General features: G+C 33.2%; 1 protein-coding gene across 1 annotated transcript; it reads left to right on the top strand.

Annotated features, from left to right (window-relative positions):
• Window positions 1-1,760: 1,760 nt before the first annotated feature.
• On the top strand, window positions 1,761-18,151 carry LOC145328459 (uncharacterized). Its single transcript, XM_080172157.1, has 17 exons — window positions 1,761-1,925; window positions 2,504-2,993; window positions 4,874-5,083; window positions 5,625-5,754; window positions 6,929-6,967; window positions 8,056-8,126; window positions 8,753-8,909; window positions 9,538-9,627; window positions 10,030-10,113; window positions 10,484-10,811; window positions 11,029-11,093; window positions 13,084-13,200; window positions 13,585-13,662; window positions 15,339-15,444; window positions 15,745-15,863; window positions 16,588-17,019; window positions 17,591-18,151. The coding sequence occupies exons 1-17, from the start codon at window positions 1,856-1,858 to the stop codon at window positions 17,717-17,719; spliced, it is 2,715 nt and encodes a 904-aa protein (XP_080028283.1). The 5' UTR covers window positions 1,761-1,855; the 3' UTR covers window positions 17,720-18,151.
• The last annotated feature ends 86 nt before the right edge of the window (window positions 18,152-18,237 follow it).

Here is an 18,237-nt window from a genome sequence, read left to right as displayed (position 1 = left end):
ATATTCATCAAACATTCATAATTAAGAAGCTACCTAGTTAAAATGAATTTCGTGCAACTACCCCCTTTTCTTTTATTTTCCACTTACATTTTTATAACTTGTTCAGAATTACTGAAATAGTTCAAAAACTATAATATTTTATCAAATTCATTCCTTTTAAAGTAATATGTTTGCATAAATAAAGCATTTTTACTTTTTTCATTTCTTTGTATAACGCGCCAACTTTTGTTGACTTTTGATTGAAGCGCTTTTGCCGCGTACAATTTTAGGCTGGGTGTCTAAAAATTCCCTCATCCTAAAAAAGCGCATTCAAATAAAACCAAAAAGATTGTAAGCTTTCAATTATTTCTATATAAAATGCAAATTCAAATGTTATCGCCTTTTTTACGACCTATAAATCATCATTAATTGGGTTGTCATGAAAAAAATCATCTACTATTCCCGAAAAATTATTGATCCATAGCAGAAAACAAAAAGTTTCTCTGCATATTTTTTCCCTAATCTTATAATTAGTATGCCTAAGAGTTATTTTACAAAAGATTAAATTATTACTGTGAATTTTTATATTATGGATATTATACATTTACAATCAAATTAATACATAATTTTTTGGATTAAATATATTTTTATCAAGCCAGAGGGAAAATTGTAGTAGAAGTTTAGGACCCATTGATTTGTAGCAGCCGAAATTGCACACCTACCTGCCCCTCCTCCTTTCTCTTACCAATTCTCTCCCCTTCTCTCTTTTCCACCAACCCCGGTTTATTATAATCACTGCTATCAAAATTCAAACGTCGATACATAAGAATAAAAAAGCTTACTTTTGCTAACCGATATGATTCTCCTTTACAATATAGCGTCCCACACGTCCTAGCAAGGATAATAACTATTTTTTTGATGGCTACAATCACCCTCCCAAGAAAATTTCTCCTAGAAAAAGCCCCCAACAAAAAAAGAATTTGAGGAGTAAAAAAATGCGGGAGCACTGTCTGGTGTATCCGAAATCAGCTGTTTCTGGAAGGGGGGGGGGGGGGGGATATCGTGCTTCGCGCATTTATTTCCCCCTCTCTAAACTCTCACGAAACTAAATAAACAAAAACAAAGAAGTGAAACAATAATTGTGGTCTTTTTCAAGGGCCAATGAAATCCTAAATTTCTCCTTTATTCCAGGCTTTTCATGTATTATATTTTTACAATTTTTATTAGGTTTGGACTAATAATTAGGTAATTTTTGATGATCGAATATTTATAAAGCTAAATGAAACTCACACACGTACCTATTTACAAATAAAGTTTAATTATTATGATTTTTGTTTAATTATAATGAAGCATTTTCAACTTGATGTATAATTTTCTTATAAAATTGCCATATTTATTGATTATTGTCACATATATCTGTCTTTTGTCTTAGTTATAAGTTTTTCATTACTTATGTCGACATGCATTAGGTACTTTAAAATTGCCTAAAACCTTCACTGGACTTATAATAAGCTGTAAATTAAAATGGGGAAGCCAATTAGATCAGTGAAATCCTTAAGAACATATAAATATTGTACAACTTTGTTAATTGTGTATGGAAAGAGGTTTTGTTTTGACGCTTAATAAGATCTAGTAAAATGGCAATTGTATTTATTTATATAATTATAGATTTTATTTGGAAAAGCTTGGGCTTAATCTGGTCAGAATGATAAACTTCCCCTCCATAATTGAATATATTTTAATATTTTTTCAGAAAAAAATATGCATTCATTGATTGAATATCATTAGATGATAAGTATTAAATAAAAAAAAAAGAATGAGGAAATTGAAACTTCAGAAACTGATATAAATACCTCTCAGCTAAATCCCTAACAAAATGAGAAGTCAGACACACTGCCTGTTTTCTGATTGGTACAATGTGGTCTATGAAACATCTAAAAATTCAGGTGAGGAGATTTTATATCTTATTGTTCTTTACTTAAAGACAGTTGCCTTTAGATACCTAAGTATTTTATATGGGCGATTTTTCTTGGGAAGTTAGTATTACCCTCCCCCAAAATAGTTATAAACCTTTCTAAGGCCTATGAGAAGCTATATTGTAAAGGAAGATCATATTGGTTCAGCGGTTAGCGAGATCCTTTGGTGCAAACAGAAACACACTCAGAACCTATTAATTATAAGAACTTGTATCAAGGGGCTCTGTACTCGATAGAACAGAGAAGGGCTAGAGAAATAACTTAAAACCACCACAGGACCTATGTGAAGTCTACCTACAATAGAAAACCTAACCGGTTCAGTAGTTATTTATTGAGATCGTGAGCTTTAGAAGAAAAAAAACTTGCTACTTTATATAATAGACTAGCGGCTACGTTATAAACCTTCCCGGGACCTATGAGAAGCTACCCTGTTAAGGAGAACCCGATCGGTTCAGCGGTTAGCGAGATCCTTCGGTACAGACACACAGATACACAGACACATAGACATCCTGTTACTTTAGTATAAGGATTATATTCTTTTGTTTCAGGAAACCTAGTTCTTGTTTCTGGTGAAGATGGCCACAAGTATCACCTGGACATCTTAATCCTGGCAGCCAACAGTCAATTTTTCAAAACATTACTTGCTTCTACCTTTAATCTTTGTTATGACGAAGATTTAGTTATCCTACTGCCTGATTGTTCAAGTAATGATATTCAGGCTTTTATACAATATTTATATTGTATTGAATCCAGTAATTCTAGTGAAATACCTCCATATTTGACCCAACTGCTAGATGTTAGAAATAATACTGCCAATACAATTTCTAGAAAAACAGAAAAAGTAACTGAAATAGAACTAACTGTTGTGAAAAATGAAGAAATTAGTCTAATAGCAGATATTTCTTTTGGTGAATTACAAAAACTTCTAATCCAAGATTCAAAAGACATTACATTTTCAGTGCCGTCTCAAAATAATTCTGTGATTGATGATAATTTTGTGAATATTTCGGTTCAAGGAGTTCTTACTCGTTATCTCAGGTTTAGTTACAAAAAAAGATTAAATATTGATTCTGAGTAACAAGGATTGATTCATGGGAGAACATTGAATTATAACCTACCATTATCTTTAAGTGTATACCTAGCTAAAAAAACTTAACATTTAAAATTATAGATTATTATCTGTTATAATTTGATCTAATAATTGATTTGATAATTTGAAGCTTCAATTTAAAGGAGAACAATATCGGTTAAGCGGTTAGCGAGATCCTTCGGGACAGACAAAAAACGCTTACTACTTTATATAATAGGATATATTTTTGATTATAGAATATGAGATTAACACATTATTATGTCATCCAGAACGGACAACAATTCTAGGAACTATTATAATATGCAAAGTACCCGTGAATTCGCGTAAATTATAATGCGTCTGCTTGATGTCGGTCAGGTTTGAGTCTGGACCTTAAAACAGCAGCGTTATACTAAAGGCGTTAAAGATGATACCTACCTATTGTTGCTAGGTCTGGCACGTGACACTAATATTGATTGTAATGTTAGGTATTGGGCCTCAAAGGAGTTTTGGGTGCCCCAAAGGAGTTTTGATCACCCTTTTGGGCAAATGTTGTAAAAAGCATATAAAAAGGTTATATAATAGCCTAAAACCATACCGAGACTTATTATTAGAAATAAAATAGCCCAAAACCATCTAAGGGGGGGGGGGGGGTTAATGCAACCATCTCGTAATCAATGTATAAATGGCACTTAGAATTCGAATTTTGATCTGAAATTTTGCATGAGTAATCCTGGCCTTGGTAGGTCTATTTTCCCTAAATCGAACAAAAAGTTGGAAAAGTAGCGGCTAACGGCTGGCGGCTCATCCGTTTAGCCATTTGTTGGGTATTTTCAAGCGAAATCCATCACGAAACCTCTCTCCACATAATGCTCTTTCCCGATCCAAAACGTTTTCAAACGGTTCTTGCCGGTAGTTGCTGGTACTAGAAATTTAAAAAATATTTTTTTGTATCATTTTACATGATTTAAAGCAAAAATATGTTTCAAAAAGTTGATTTCTACGTAATTTATGACAGATTTGCCCTTAAAATAGCCAAAAAAAAACAGCTTAACGGCTGAGCCGTTAGCCGTTACTTTTTCAACTTTTTTTTCGATTTAGGGAAAAGAGACATACCAAGGATTACTCATGCAAAATTTCAGATCAAAATTCGAATTTTAGTGCCATTTATACATTGATTACGAGATGGTTGCATTAAAAACCCTCCCCTTACCTATAAAAGCTCCACGTGAAAGGAGAACCATATACTTCTCTAGATACAAAAAACTTACTAATTTATACCTATAATCAGGGTGTCGGAGCCGTATAATTTTGATGCAGCTCCGGCTCCTACCTTAAAATTAATATATCAATTTTTTTTCATTATTGAATTTGATAAAATAAAATAAATAATATAAAATATTTTGCTTTTATTTGATTAAAGCTATATAAAAGTAGAAGGATGTGTCTATTTGATAAGTAACAATAGTTTTTCAGTTTATTATATGGAAATAGACCGTTGCCAAATTATAATATTACTTTAAAAAATCATTTTTAGCTAGTCCGGAGCCGGAGCCGTTTTTAACGAAAAATATGGATTTGGCTCCGGCTTCACCAAAAATGTTGCTGCTCCCGGCTCCGGCTCCAGAACAGTTAATATCACCAAAAAAGTAGGCCCCGTCCCCTTTTTTTCACCCCCCAAAACGGGATGTGCCCAAATCTGCCCAAAAGGACCGATAAAGGGCGGTCCAAAACCGCCCCCCCCCCAAAAAAAAAAACTACCCGCCCGATTTGACAACCCTGGTTAGGTAATAATCTAGAACTTTTGATTTTTCAATAACTTTTTGTAACTGAAAATGTTTGAATTTAGTTGTAATGAATGTGCAGATATTCTTAAAGTTCCAGAAAATCAGAGCTTAACTGCAATCAAGCGACATGTGAAAACCCACGAAACAAAAGTTAAAGGAACTGCGAATAAAAAATCCAGCAACCCAAAGAAAAAAGGCAAAAGTAATACTGAAAAAATAGATATCAGCATTGACGAGCTTAATATTTCTAAAGCTCAAAATGTAACAGGAATGTCTTATTTAACTTTTTTAATCCGTTTTTTATAGCGGATTCCGGATTCTAAATTGGTAGGCTAAAATTACCGTCTTGAGTTTTTTCTTACAACTCCCTCTTAAATTTTTTTTGTACATAACAAATTTTAATAATTACTAATGTGATGTAAATGTTCAACACTTTAACACTTTAAACAAATCAAGGCTTCAACCAAGTAACATAGTGTTAAATTAATGAAAAAAGCTATCCCTCTGTGACGGACGGCCTTTTAAAATACTGCTAGAATCGGGAATCCGCCAAAAATAAGAATCCGGAATCTGCAAGAATCCGTCACTTTTTTTGACGGATTCCTTCAGAATCCGGAATCCGAATCCGGCCCAAAAATTCGACGGATTCCCATCCCTAGTTATATCAGTATTTTTCTAGAATGGGATTGGGGGAATTTAGTTATATTCACTTAAAAACAAAACCTAATCGGTTTAGAAGTTACCGAGATCTGAAGATTCGGATATAAAGACGGCGTTCTTTAGATATATTTATGTTGGAAATAAATCAAATAGGACATTTTTGTTATCAGAAAATGAACAAGACAACGAATCCACAGAAGTAATATCTAAAATAGTGATAGAGAAGCTGATTGCTGAAGATTCAGAAAGATTGACAATACTACCTTGCCATGACATATCCAAGGCATACACAAGCATTTCAATCTAGCACAAGGGATCTAAAGGGATAAGACAATAATCGATAAATTGATGTTCATCCCCTATGAGAATACACAAAATTACCCCATTTGCAGATTACAATTAGTGGTTGAAAAATTTAGACATTCAACCAGGGGTGTATATTCTGCACAAGATTTATTTTTTTTCCCCTGCTACAAAATTTTTTATTTTTTTTCCCCCCTAGATTTTTCTTAAAAAGTAGGGGGGAAAATAGAAAAATATTTAAAGAACTCTATATTTTATTTATTTTATCCCTCCTACCACACATTTTTTTAGTTTTTTTAACCAAGGAGGGGGGCGAAATGGAAAAAATGTTTTCAGTTTTCTTAATTTTTACATTTTTTTCCCCTCCAACCACTTATTTTTTATTTTTCCCCCCCCCCCCCTGAGCCGGGGATCCCATGCAGAATATACACCCCTGCATTCAACTTAATGAACCAACTTTAGGGAAATTTTGACAAATTTCCTAAAAGTTGTTAAGCCAACAAAAGAAAACTATTATAAAACTTTGGGGACTAGTGTAATAAACAGCCCAAAGTCCCTTTCCTGCCTGAGATTTTCATTTATTACACATCCCTATAACGTAGTGGACCAACCGTTTCCCATTTTTAAAATTTTTATTATTATTACCTACCCCCTTTATCCTTGCCCTTCCCTCCTACTTGATTAACGAACTGACCAATAAATGACTTCCATAGTAGCAACCCAATTGACTAATTTTCCCAGGGTGTCGGAGCCGTTTAATTTTGATGCGGCTCCGGCACCGGCTCCTACCTTAAAATTGATATATCAACTTTTGTTCATTATTGAAATTGATAAAATAAAATAAATAATATAAAATATTTTGCTTTTATTTGATTAAAGCTATATAAAAGTAGAAGGATGTGTGTCTATTTGTTAAGTAACAATAGTTTTTCAGTTTATTATATGAAAATAAACCGTTGCCAAATTATATTATTACTTTAAAAAATCACTTTTGGCTAATCTGGAGCCGGAGCCGTTTTTAACGAAAAATACGGCTCCGGATCCACCAAAAATGTTGCTGCTCCGGCTCCGGAACACTGAATTTTCCCCTGTCAATATATATACGTATTCTATATCCATTACTGTAGTACCTAATGCTTGTATTATTTGAACAGAGCAAACTTGGTAGTCTGGTGTGGACTAAATTCCATAAGGTAATAACATCATCATGCGAATTGGATCATTTAATCATCTTTATGATAAAATAACAGGATCTATGTCTGTGTGTTTGTTTGTAAGTTTTATTGTACAAAAAGATCTCGCTAACCGCTGAACTGAAATGGTTCTCCTTCACAGGGTAGCTTCTCATAGGGCCTGGAAAGGTTTATAACTATTTTGTGGGAGGGTACCACTGCACCATCCTTTCTTCAAGAGATATCGCCCCTAGAAAAAAATTACCCCCTCCCCAATATTTATCTTCTTAAATCTAAAATAAAATTTGGGTTATCGAAATTAACTCCGCCCTCCCAAGTGCCCCTAGAAGCCTCTAGGGGCGTATCCGATAGTCTATAATCAGTGTTCCGGAGCCGGGAGCAGCAACATTTTTGGTGGAGCCGGGTCCGGAGCCGTATTTTTCGTTAAAAACGGCTCCGGCTCCGGATTAGCTACAAATTATTTTTTAAAGTAATATTATAATTTGGCAACGGTTTATTTCCACATAATAAACTGAAAAACTATTGTTACTTAACAAATAGACACACATCCTTCTACTTTTATATAGCTTTAACCAAATAAAAGCTAAATATTTTATATTATTTATTTTTTTTTATCAAATTCAATAATGAAATAAAATTGATATATTAATTTTAAGGTAGGAGCCGGAGCCGCATCAAAATTATACGGCTCCGACACCCTGTCTATAATAGAATGATATCATAGGATTATTGTATTGACATCATTTCTTTATGAAAGAATCATGTCAGTGAGTTCACTAAATGTACCAAATACATAAATGATGAGGATAATGCAATAATCCTGCAATAACTTTCCTGTTATAATCTAGAGGATCTAATAGAAGTGGGAAAGGGATGGGGGGAGACACAAATATAGCTTTACACCTCCTCAGACTTATATTAAAAATGAATTAGCCTTTAGGCCCTAAAAATTTAATACTTCAATAGGTTATAACTTACAGTTTTGCGAGATCTGAAAAATAAATCACCTGTTACTTTAATAATATAGAAAATTCCGTTTCTAGATAGATACCTACCTAGTTGGAACTAATGATACTTATATTTTGTAGATTGAGTTTGATGGAAAAATTGTGCCTTTTGTTGCCTGTGCATCTTGTATGAAGATTTATACATTCAGCAAGTAATACCTATTCTTTTTTAATTTATACTTTTCTCAATTTTAAAGTTATTGACCTCATGTAGGTATAGAGAAGATAAACCAGTTTTAGTCAAAGATGTTAATAACGGATTCGAATTGTTTATTGTTAGGCTAAAATAAAAAAATGAGTTTTTTTGGTCCAAATATATGTTTTAATTTTTAACAAAGTTAGGTTAGGTTTAGTAAGGGTTGTAAAATGGCCACTGTAGGGTCTAGAAATAGGAGAAAAGCTACTGTGAAAATATGAATTAAAACGCAGCTTTAGATTTTTCCGAGTACTACCTACCCAATAAAATTGAATTCCTTAATTTATTTTTAAAAAGTCCTTTTAATATATTGCTAGAATCCGGAATCCGTCAAAAAATAAGTTTCCGTAATCCACGGATAAATCCGTTTTATTTTTTGGCTGATTTATGTAAGAATCCGAATTCGGTCCAAAAATTGGACGGATTGCCAACCACTTTATAAACCATCAGAAGAGGTTTTAAACATTTTTTGCGCGAATATACTCATACTTTTTAACCCCCCCCCCCCCCAGGTTTATTTAGAATTTTATTACCTACAAACCTAAGAAACCGTATAAATTATCATTCTTATTATTATTTTAGTGAACGTGGAACATCTCAATTGCTGCGACACATCTGTGATGATAACTCAAATAATCACAGAAGACAATTTAAAGAAACATTGAAACTTTTGATGAAAAATAAATCTAGGAGAATCAAATTAGTGGAGCTTGATGAGAAATTTAATGATGAAATAAAGGTATATAACATAACATTGCATTAATTTTGAGTGAGATATTTCGTATTTTTGTTGGTTGTTAAAAGCTTATGTTCAAGAAGTGGGTATTTAATTTATACTTCTAAAAGTTACCTAACGTTAGATCATCACTGAATGATCAAATTGGAAGATTTTTTTCCCCAATGATCACATTAAGATTGAAAACAGAACCTTAATTATTCATAATTTACACATACAATACCCTTCCTTTCAAAAGTTCTTTTATATTTATTTGCCATTGACGTAACCATCCCAAAAATTCCTGGTTATAAATAGGTAGGTACCTACTAAAAAATAGTTTAACTGGAAATACTCTAAATATAGAAATGTATTTAAAGTACGTTGATATATTGACAGGAGGTAATTTTTAGTTGATTCCGGTTGCTGATATGGACCTTATTTACTGGTCAATTTGTTCATCCAGTATGATGGAAGGGGATAGGATAAAGGGGGTTTATGGGGGGGGGGGTTATCGTTATTTTAGCCAATTTGGAGTATCAGAGTACATGTGTGTAACATCCAAGTATATAAAAAATATTGATTGATATAGACATGTTTTAGTCGTATTCCCATAGTGATTTAAGATTAATGCAATGTCTGAACAAACAAGGACATGCTGGATGTGTACTCGCGACTCAAAGTGGATGGATATACTGCTCACTTTATCTGTTGTAAATACTGTGATAAGCTTTTTGTGCAGGCAATTTTATGTCATATTTAAAATCTTTCTGATAAGAATAATAGTAATTTTTCGCATTATAGACAGCTTTCCGCGAATATTAAAATAAAAATTATAAGATTAAACCTAGTTTTGTTGACCCTGAGGAGCCGAAGGCCCGGGCTAAGAAAACTGGCATTGTATTGATTTTATGTTTTTTTTTTCTTAATCTTCTATTGAATTTGATTGGTTGGGTCATTAAGTTGAGTGTCCAAACGTTTCAACCACTAATTGAAGAGAAGAGGTAATTTTATGTATCATCATCGGCCATTGTCTTATCCATTTAGATCCCTGGATTTTTTCTCAGTAGGAAAACATTTTACCTAAATAAAAAAAAACTTTAAATCCGATAAAAACATTAAAATGACAAAAATTGTTGAATAGAGTGTTGATTTACCAATTATACCAGCCACACGAAACTCTGTAATGGAACATGAATGCTACCTGGCCAAGGCCACCTGCTTCCAGGTATTTTTTTAAGTGAAGCTTTTCTATAATTAGGGTCGGTCCGTACATAACGGATAGCTTTTTCGTTAATTTGTTGGCTATAAACTTTGGTTATTGTAATTTTAATTTCCAACCAATAATATTGCTTATCATCTCTTGGGATGTATATCAATTTATCGTTCATTGTCTTATCCCTCAAAATCTTTTGTTTTTTTACTTAAGTTTTCCAAGAATTAACTAGGTATTTAACAATAATGAACAATGAACATGCACTTAAAAAAAAGAGAACTTTTTACGGTAATTTTTAATTGGCCAAAAATCTTTCACAATAGTAATTTTAACACCACTAGTCTGACAACATAAAATGTTTATGCAAGATTATTTCTTTTAGGGAATTGATGCCTTCAACCTGAATCCAGAAAATGAACGAGACATGCAACTAATATCACTGCATGCGCCTGGCAGAATAAAAATCCGCGAAAAAGATTACACTGAAGCAACTCTGTACCGTGTAACATTGGATGGAGTTCTAAGCAATTACAGACAATGTGTCAGATGTCGCAGATTTTTTTCAAACATCCGCGAAGAAAATTTAAAAGTTCACAGATGCCATAAAACATCCCCCGTCACTTCTGTTAACAATAGCACACCTTTTGAATGTAATCTTTGTCATGAAAATTGCAAATCCAATTATTATCTGGAGATTCACATGCGACAGGAATGGATATAGAATATACGTGGATATTATGACAAGGGAAAAATTGTTGTTAATTTAGGTTGCTAACATGAAACTCATTTATTGGTCATATCGTTTACACAGTAGGAGGGGATATGGAGTATGTTTATTTTAGCCCGCTGCAAGTTGCACTTTTTTTAGAAACATTAAAATCTGGTGTAACATCCAAGTAATAATATATCCATTGTTGTAACAACAGGTTCATAATGTTGGTCAGGCCAGGGTTATGTGTACTTTTTGTGGCAAAGATTTTGCAACTGCAGGAAAGTATCCCTTACTTTTATATTTTTAGCAGCGAAGCTACTGTACGATTCACTCTGTCCGTTCGTACGTTAATTTTACATTTTTCAAACCCTCTATAGCAGAGTTGATTTGCATAATATACACCCTTGTAGAGAAATCAATCGAACAAAAAAAATATTACTACCTAAACCCAGAACCACTTCATTATGCAAACTACATTTTCCTGGATATTTTTGTCTACGGTAGTCCATAAGTGTACAGCTTTACAGTACATTGTTTCTATTTGTTAAAGCAACACATATGATAAAAGAAAAAGATTCTGTTAAAAGCAAAATGCTTAAATTTCAATCAAAATCTATTTTTTTGTATTTTTTACCGATCCACTTCATTATGCAAATCAAAAGAAAATCAATGAGAAAACGTTTGTTTTGCTTTTTTCTCCACATATAAAAATTAATTCTGATAAAATAACAATTTTTTAAGGGATTTATGCATTAATTATAATGAAAAACAGATTAAGGTAGTTTTTAATGATTTTTCTAAATAAGACATAATTGAAAAAAATAAATTATATCCCTATCACTTTAGAGGACAGCTGCCGACCCCCAGTCTTATGAATAAAGCTAAATACATGTTAAAAATAAAAATTAGCCTGAAAAGTATACAAAAATGTTTTTGGATGTGTTAAAAAAAATCCATTTTAAAATCTTGATTTTGAGGATGATGGCCTTTAAGATGCTCTTACTGGTGGTGATGGTGAGCTAAATGTTATCAAAGTGCATGCCCATGATGAAAACCTATATATTGAACTATGGTCCAATTTTTGTAGTCATAGCAGCCTCCGGTCAAGCAATATTAAAAAAGAAAAAAATTGCAATTTTAATTACTAAAATTCATAAAGTAAATAATGTAGTTTTTAGATAATGGTTATATTTCATGTCGAGAGGCTCCACTGGAGGCTGCTATGACTACAAAAAATGATACATAGTTTAATAGACAAGTTGTTGTAATGGTCATGTACTTAGATAACATTTAGCTCACCTTCACCACCAGTAAGAGCATCTTAAAGGCCATCATCCTCAAAATCAAGATTTAAAAATGGATTTTTTTAACACATCAAAAAACATTTTTGTATACTTTTCAGGGTTATTTTTTATCTTTAACATGTATTTAGCTTCGTCCATAAGACTTGGGGTCAGCAGCTGTCCTCTAAAGTGATAGGGATAGAATTTCTTTTTTTCAATTATTTCTTATTTAGAAAAATCATTAAAATCTACCTTAAACTGTTTTTCATTATAATTGATGCATAAATCCCTTTAAAAATTGTTATTTTATCAGAATCATTTTTTAAAAGTGGAGAAAAGTTCAAAACAAACGTTTTCTCATTGATTTTCTTTTGATTTGCATAATGAAGTGGGTCGGTAAAAAATACAAAAATATAGATTTTGATTGAAATATAAGCATTTTACTTTAAAAAGAATCTTTTTCTTTTATCATACGTGTTGCTTTAACAAATAGAAACAATGTACTGTAAAGCTGTACACTTATGGACTACCGTAGACAAAATATCCAGGAAAATGTAGATTGCATAATGAAGTGGTTCTGGGTTTACCTACTTAATAGGTATTACAACGAAATTTAAGAATTAAAACTTTTTTAATCTATAGGTAGAGAATAGGACCATAAGAATCAATCCTTATAAGAAATTAACAGGATGAGTGTTTGTCTGTGTGTGTGTGTACTGAAGGACCTTGCTAACCGCTGAACTGATCTGGTTCTCCTTAACATGGTAGCTTCTCATAGGTCCCTGGAAGGTTATAACTATTTCAAATTTTTGTTTTACTTAGAGACTTGAACGCAACATTAAAAGAAACATTTAAAGTGCCACTAACCTCTTACTATGACCCTACTTGGGTTCTTAAGAGTAAGATAACAATAAACAATAAAGAGGACTCTGGGTGCGTAGCCGCTAGGAACAATAAAAGTAATGAAATAAATTGAAATTACTAGGATTGGCAAGAAAACATGAACAGCAGCTGCATAATCCTGATAGGAAAAAATATGGATGTGTGTTTCCTGGATGTAACATGGTTTTTGTGGAGAGAAATAAACTTAAAGCTCATTCTATTGTGAGTATAGATAGGTTAGATATCAAGGATATTTTATCCCCTTCCTTGCTAGAAAAAACTAGAAGGGAAAAAATTTAAAAATTTTGCAGCAGGGGAAAAAAATGAATTTTGTGCAGATTATACACCACTCACTGGCTTTTTTCCACAGTAGTTCAATTAGTTCTAAACTTAATTTTCAAATAGAAATAGTAAGTATACCTATTTTATCATTAGTTTGTCAGGCCCCGTATCCATATTTTTAATGAAAAAATAAGTATCTCGTCCTACTCCATGACTACACTAAGTCCAAACACTAAGAAAATATGGCTACACACACACACAATGATAAAATACAATATCGCGGGAAAAAAAATTCCTACTATCATAATCTACATTTATATTTAGGTTCATAACACTGATGGGAAGAAACCATACATCTGTGATATTTGTGGCAAAGGATTCAACTGGTTATCCTCATTTCAGGTAGTATATCAAATGTTACCTAGAATGTCAAAAAGGGAAAAGTAGGTTGCGGTTAAATCCGTAAAGGTGTGTGTTTTAAAGCTTAAAAACAGTAGTAGAACGATAATATTCACTAGATATGTGTATTCCTCATTGAAAAAAAACTAAAGACAATTTTTTTTAAAGTTAGCAATACCTGAAAATTGTTAATAAAACCTGAAAATTCACCGAAAGCTTTGCTAATGTCAAGCTGACAAAAATGAATTTTTAACATATAATACATAAAAGTACCATGGACAATCAAATGATGTTTTGAAAAATAATAATGATGTTTGAAATAATTGGCATTATTTGTAATTTTTAAACTCTTTCCAGTAATTTTTATTTTCAATTTTTGTCTATAGTTCTTTTCAATAGGTAAGGCCGGAATACACTTATTTAGTGAATATTATCGTTCTACTACTATTTTTAAGCCTTAAAACACACACCTTTACGGATTTTACCTGCTACCCATTTTTCCCTTTTTTTGAGGGGTACAAAATATCAAGAGGGGGGGGGGGGTAAATTTAGTAAATATTTTTTTGGGAGGAAAGAGGAGGCAAAAGGGTGAAAACTTATAATCCCTACTAATTTTTTGGGATTGGGGGGGGATCTACCTTTAATCAGAGCAGTTGTACCTCGTTCTTAAAATAAAACAGATTGATTAATTTTTTGGTCGAATTTGATCCACTGACAAGAAATTCAGGATTTATTGTAACTGGTTTCTACCCCATCCCTTATCCTCTACCCCACTTTTGCTTTCATTACAAAATTCTTCCATCCACACTTAACAACGTTACTCAATAATGTAGCTCACCAAATTTACACATAAACTGACATTAAAAAGCGAAATACATATCATTCATTATGAAAATGATATATCCAAGTGCGTCTGTCGATAAAAAGAGAAAGACGCAATCACTCATTTAGATCTTTATTTTTAATTTTTTTAGTTTAAAACTATTGTACTCAGCTAATCCTTGGCTGATTTAGGCTTTTAATTATATCCTGGCTGAGACAAATTTAGATCCGTTGACTAATCAAAAATCGGTTCAGTTAGAGGGATACCCAACGTCTCATTTTATTGCTACCCAAGCTAAGTCTTATAACTACGTTGTAATAATATGTAACCCCCTAAATTAAGTTTAGATGAATGTGTACTATATATATTTAAATCACGCCCCTACCGCGTGGGTTAGTTTGGCACTCCTTTGTCAACAACCAATTTTTTATATACTTCAAACAGGTGGAAGGGTTAGTATTTTTCCCCTGGGTTTAACCTTACGTGGCCTATCCTTATTATAAAGGGGGGGGGGGGGGGGTAAAATCATAATGTGGTGACTCGTGCCACGACATACCAGCAATTTTATTTTGGGCGCTACTCCCTTAGTTTTAGAGATAATTGGCTAAAATCTTTATGGCCCCGCCGCCGTTTTTTTTTTTGCATCAAAACTTGGGGTAATTAGTGACACAACCCAAAATATTTTACCCAATTATATCTAAAACTAAGGGAGTAGCGCCCAAAATAAAATTGCTGGTTTGTCGTGGCACAAGTCACCACATTTATTCCCCCCCCCCCCCCTTTCATTTGAAACTCAGGTGGAATATCTCATGGCACTTTGAGGGAAATTACCATTGAAAAATTCCTGTTGTTTCAGGACCACAAAGATATGCATGCCAACATAAAAAAATTCTCCTGCAATCAATGTGGGAAATCATTCACCAAAAGAAATACATACAACAATCATCGTAGACTTCATACAGGTTGGTGGGCAACTTTTAATGTCTATTTGGTTTATCTTTACCTACCTGTTTAAATATTTCTCCATATTTAGATATCATGCATAAAGGGATAGTTAGTGTTTTTGGATCATGGAAAGAAAACGAAGTTGCGGGTTTAGTCGTATTTTTTCAGTTTCTTTCCATGATCCGTGTTTTTAGTTAGGAGGTGAAGGAAGGAATTATCTCCCTAAAAAAAAATTTTTGGGGGTAAATTGTGATACCTACCAAATTCAATTATTTACTTCTGTTTTTTTCAAAAATGTAGAACTATTTGTTTTCTAGGAGAGAAACCTTTTATGTGTCCTGCACAGAACTGTGGAATGACTTTTGTCCAGCGTACAGCCTGCAAAACTCACGCCAAAAGGAAACATAACATTGAAATTATCGTCTACACCAGGAATGTTCATTATTGTATGTCCAGTTTTAGTAGTACAGCTGCTCTATAAGATTAAGTAGGATATCAAAAGGGGGGGGGGGGGGGGAGAAAGTGACACTTTTTGAAACCAAAACTAAAAGTCAAAGGAACTCATCTAAAAAAAGAGTTACAGGTCTGACATTTTGCATGGCAGTTGCTTTATATGGGTACAATATGGAACTGTGAAGAAACGGCGGCGAAACCGCCGAAAACCGCCGAGAAAAGGCAAAAAAAATTTCGGCGGGAAACGGCGGTTTTCGGCGGTTGCGCCGCCGTTTCTTCACAGTTCCATATTGTACCCCTATAAAGCAACTGCCATGCAAAGTCTCAGACCTGTAACTCCTTTTTTAGTTGAGTTCCTTTGTTGACTTTTAGTTTTGGTTTCAAAAAGTGTCACTTTCGCCCCCCCCCCCCTTTCATTATGCACTCCATGTACCATGCATTTCTCTATAAAAAAAGACATTTTATTATGCAGACTAAAAGTGCACACAGCTAAACTAAACATGGATCCAAGGAAGAAAACAAAGTGCTTTATAAAATGTTTCTCGCGATTAAAAAAAAATTTGTAATGGATAATTTTACTGTTAATTTTAAAATAATATTAACAGTTTTACTTTCTTTATGACTGCTATTTTTGTCCTATTATGATCATTGATCATCTTGTCCTTGTTATAATACCTGAGTCAAATAATGAACATACTACCAGGAATCCAGCAGTAGAACGGACATCAGCCAGTCTAGCTCAAACCACAAAAATTATAGAAAGACATACTGGTGATAACAACTACATAATACTCAAAGGAGCCAAAATGAAAGATCCACCATCTGCTAATCTTACCACAGAGAGCAAAGACGACTTTGGACGGAAGAGAACAGCTGATGCAGCAGTATTAAGCAACAACGACGACTTTATGGTAAATAACCGGGAACGAACAGCTGATATTAGCGCTGAAAGCAACGACGACAATATGATGATAGAAGAAAGTACACATAGAGAGCTGTCGACAAAAGATCAACTTTTGTTTAAAAGTCTTGGCGGGGTTTTTGGCGGGCTAAGTGGGGGCGGTATAGCTAAGAACTTGTCAGAACCAAGATTGGAAATATCGTCTGAATTATTGGCCAAGTTACAGAATGATGGTCAGGTAACTAATCACTTTTATTTTTTGTAATCAGTAATAGTAAAGGATATTTTATTTCGTCTAATTTTTATTGAGATTGGCTATAATTTCACGTAATCAAATTAATGATTATGTTTCCTCTTTCAATGAAGCTACTCAATATTTTGCTTTGTCTGTCTGCCCGCCCGTCCGTATTAGAGTAATCAAATGTGATGTTCTCGGCTGCTGTTCAAGATGGTGAAGTTTTCCTCTACGAATGAGTCTTTAAATTTTTGCTACCAAAGTTGTATTCATGATTTATACTTAAACACTGAAAATCTGCGCTTTAAACTTTAGTTCTGTATTTTCATTAGGGTTTGGCCGGATACCGTATATCCGGTATCCGGATATTTTCAATATCCGGTATCCGGCAAATTACCGGATATCCGGCAGTCAAAATCAGCCGGATATCCTGTATCCGGACAGTTTCAATATCCGGAAACGGCCGGATATCGAAAATGACCGGATATCCGGCCCAACCCTAATTTTCATGCATATTTTTTTTGTACTTAGCTTTCTATGTTGTCATCATTGTTTATTTTGCTCACATTTTCAGGTTCAAATCCAGTTATCCCAGGGCCAAGTTGTTCACATTATTCCCTTATCAAGCTCAGAATTTGCTTCTGAAAAGGATGCTTCTGTTGCTTTGTCATCACTAGTGGACAATAGTTCATCTCAGAACTAATGGCAGCTTATTTAGGACGGTTGATGAATTAGTTTTTTATTTTATTTTCTACAATTTTGAAGGCAAACCTATTAAGGCATTCTATGCAATTTTTTTTTAAGAAACACCAGGAGATGGGTTTTAACAGGGAGGTAGGGGCATTGAGCAGTTAATTATACTAGTCCCCAAAGTTTTATTAGAACGTTTTTCTTATCAGTTTGAACAACAACTTTAGGGGAATTATAGTGAATTTTGATTGTTTGGTTCATAAGTTGAGTGTCCAAACGTTTCAACCACTAATTGAAACCTATAAAAGGAGTAATTTTGTATATCAGGAATGGATCTGTACATTAATTTATCGGCCATTATCACAAATATAGCAGTAATCCAAATTATTAACTTCTGACAGACTCACATTTAAGTTAATAATATTTATGTTAATACCTAAAAAATGTTAGAAAATTGTACCTGAATTGTTATTGACTTATTTATATGTTGTTTTATACATATTTATAATATTTTTGTATGATTGATCTATG

Source organism: Acartia tonsa, chromosome 9 (assembly GCF_053477335.1).
Source record: "Acartia tonsa isolate MP-2025a chromosome 9, ASM5347733v1, whole genome shotgun sequence".
In the NCBI taxonomy this organism is placed as follows: domain Eukaryota; kingdom Metazoa; phylum Arthropoda; class Copepoda; order Calanoida; family Acartiidae; genus Acartia; species Acartia tonsa.
This window is presented reverse-complemented; position numbering and strand designations above follow the sequence as displayed.

Bases quoted from the DNA above. Each gene is read 5' to 3' on its own strand.
- LOC145328459 (XM_080172157.1), top strand. From the start codon at position 1,856: ATGAGAAGTCAGACACACTGCCTGTTTTCTGATTGGTACAATGTGGTC. The intron at 5,755-6,928 runs GCATACACAAGC...TTATTTGAACAG, and splicing joins CTTGCCATGACATATCCAAG to AGCAAACTTGGTAGTCTGGT. The intron at 13,201-13,584 runs GTGAGTATAGAT...ATTTATATTTAG, and splicing joins AACTTAAAGCTCATTCTATT to GTTCATAACACTGATGGGAA.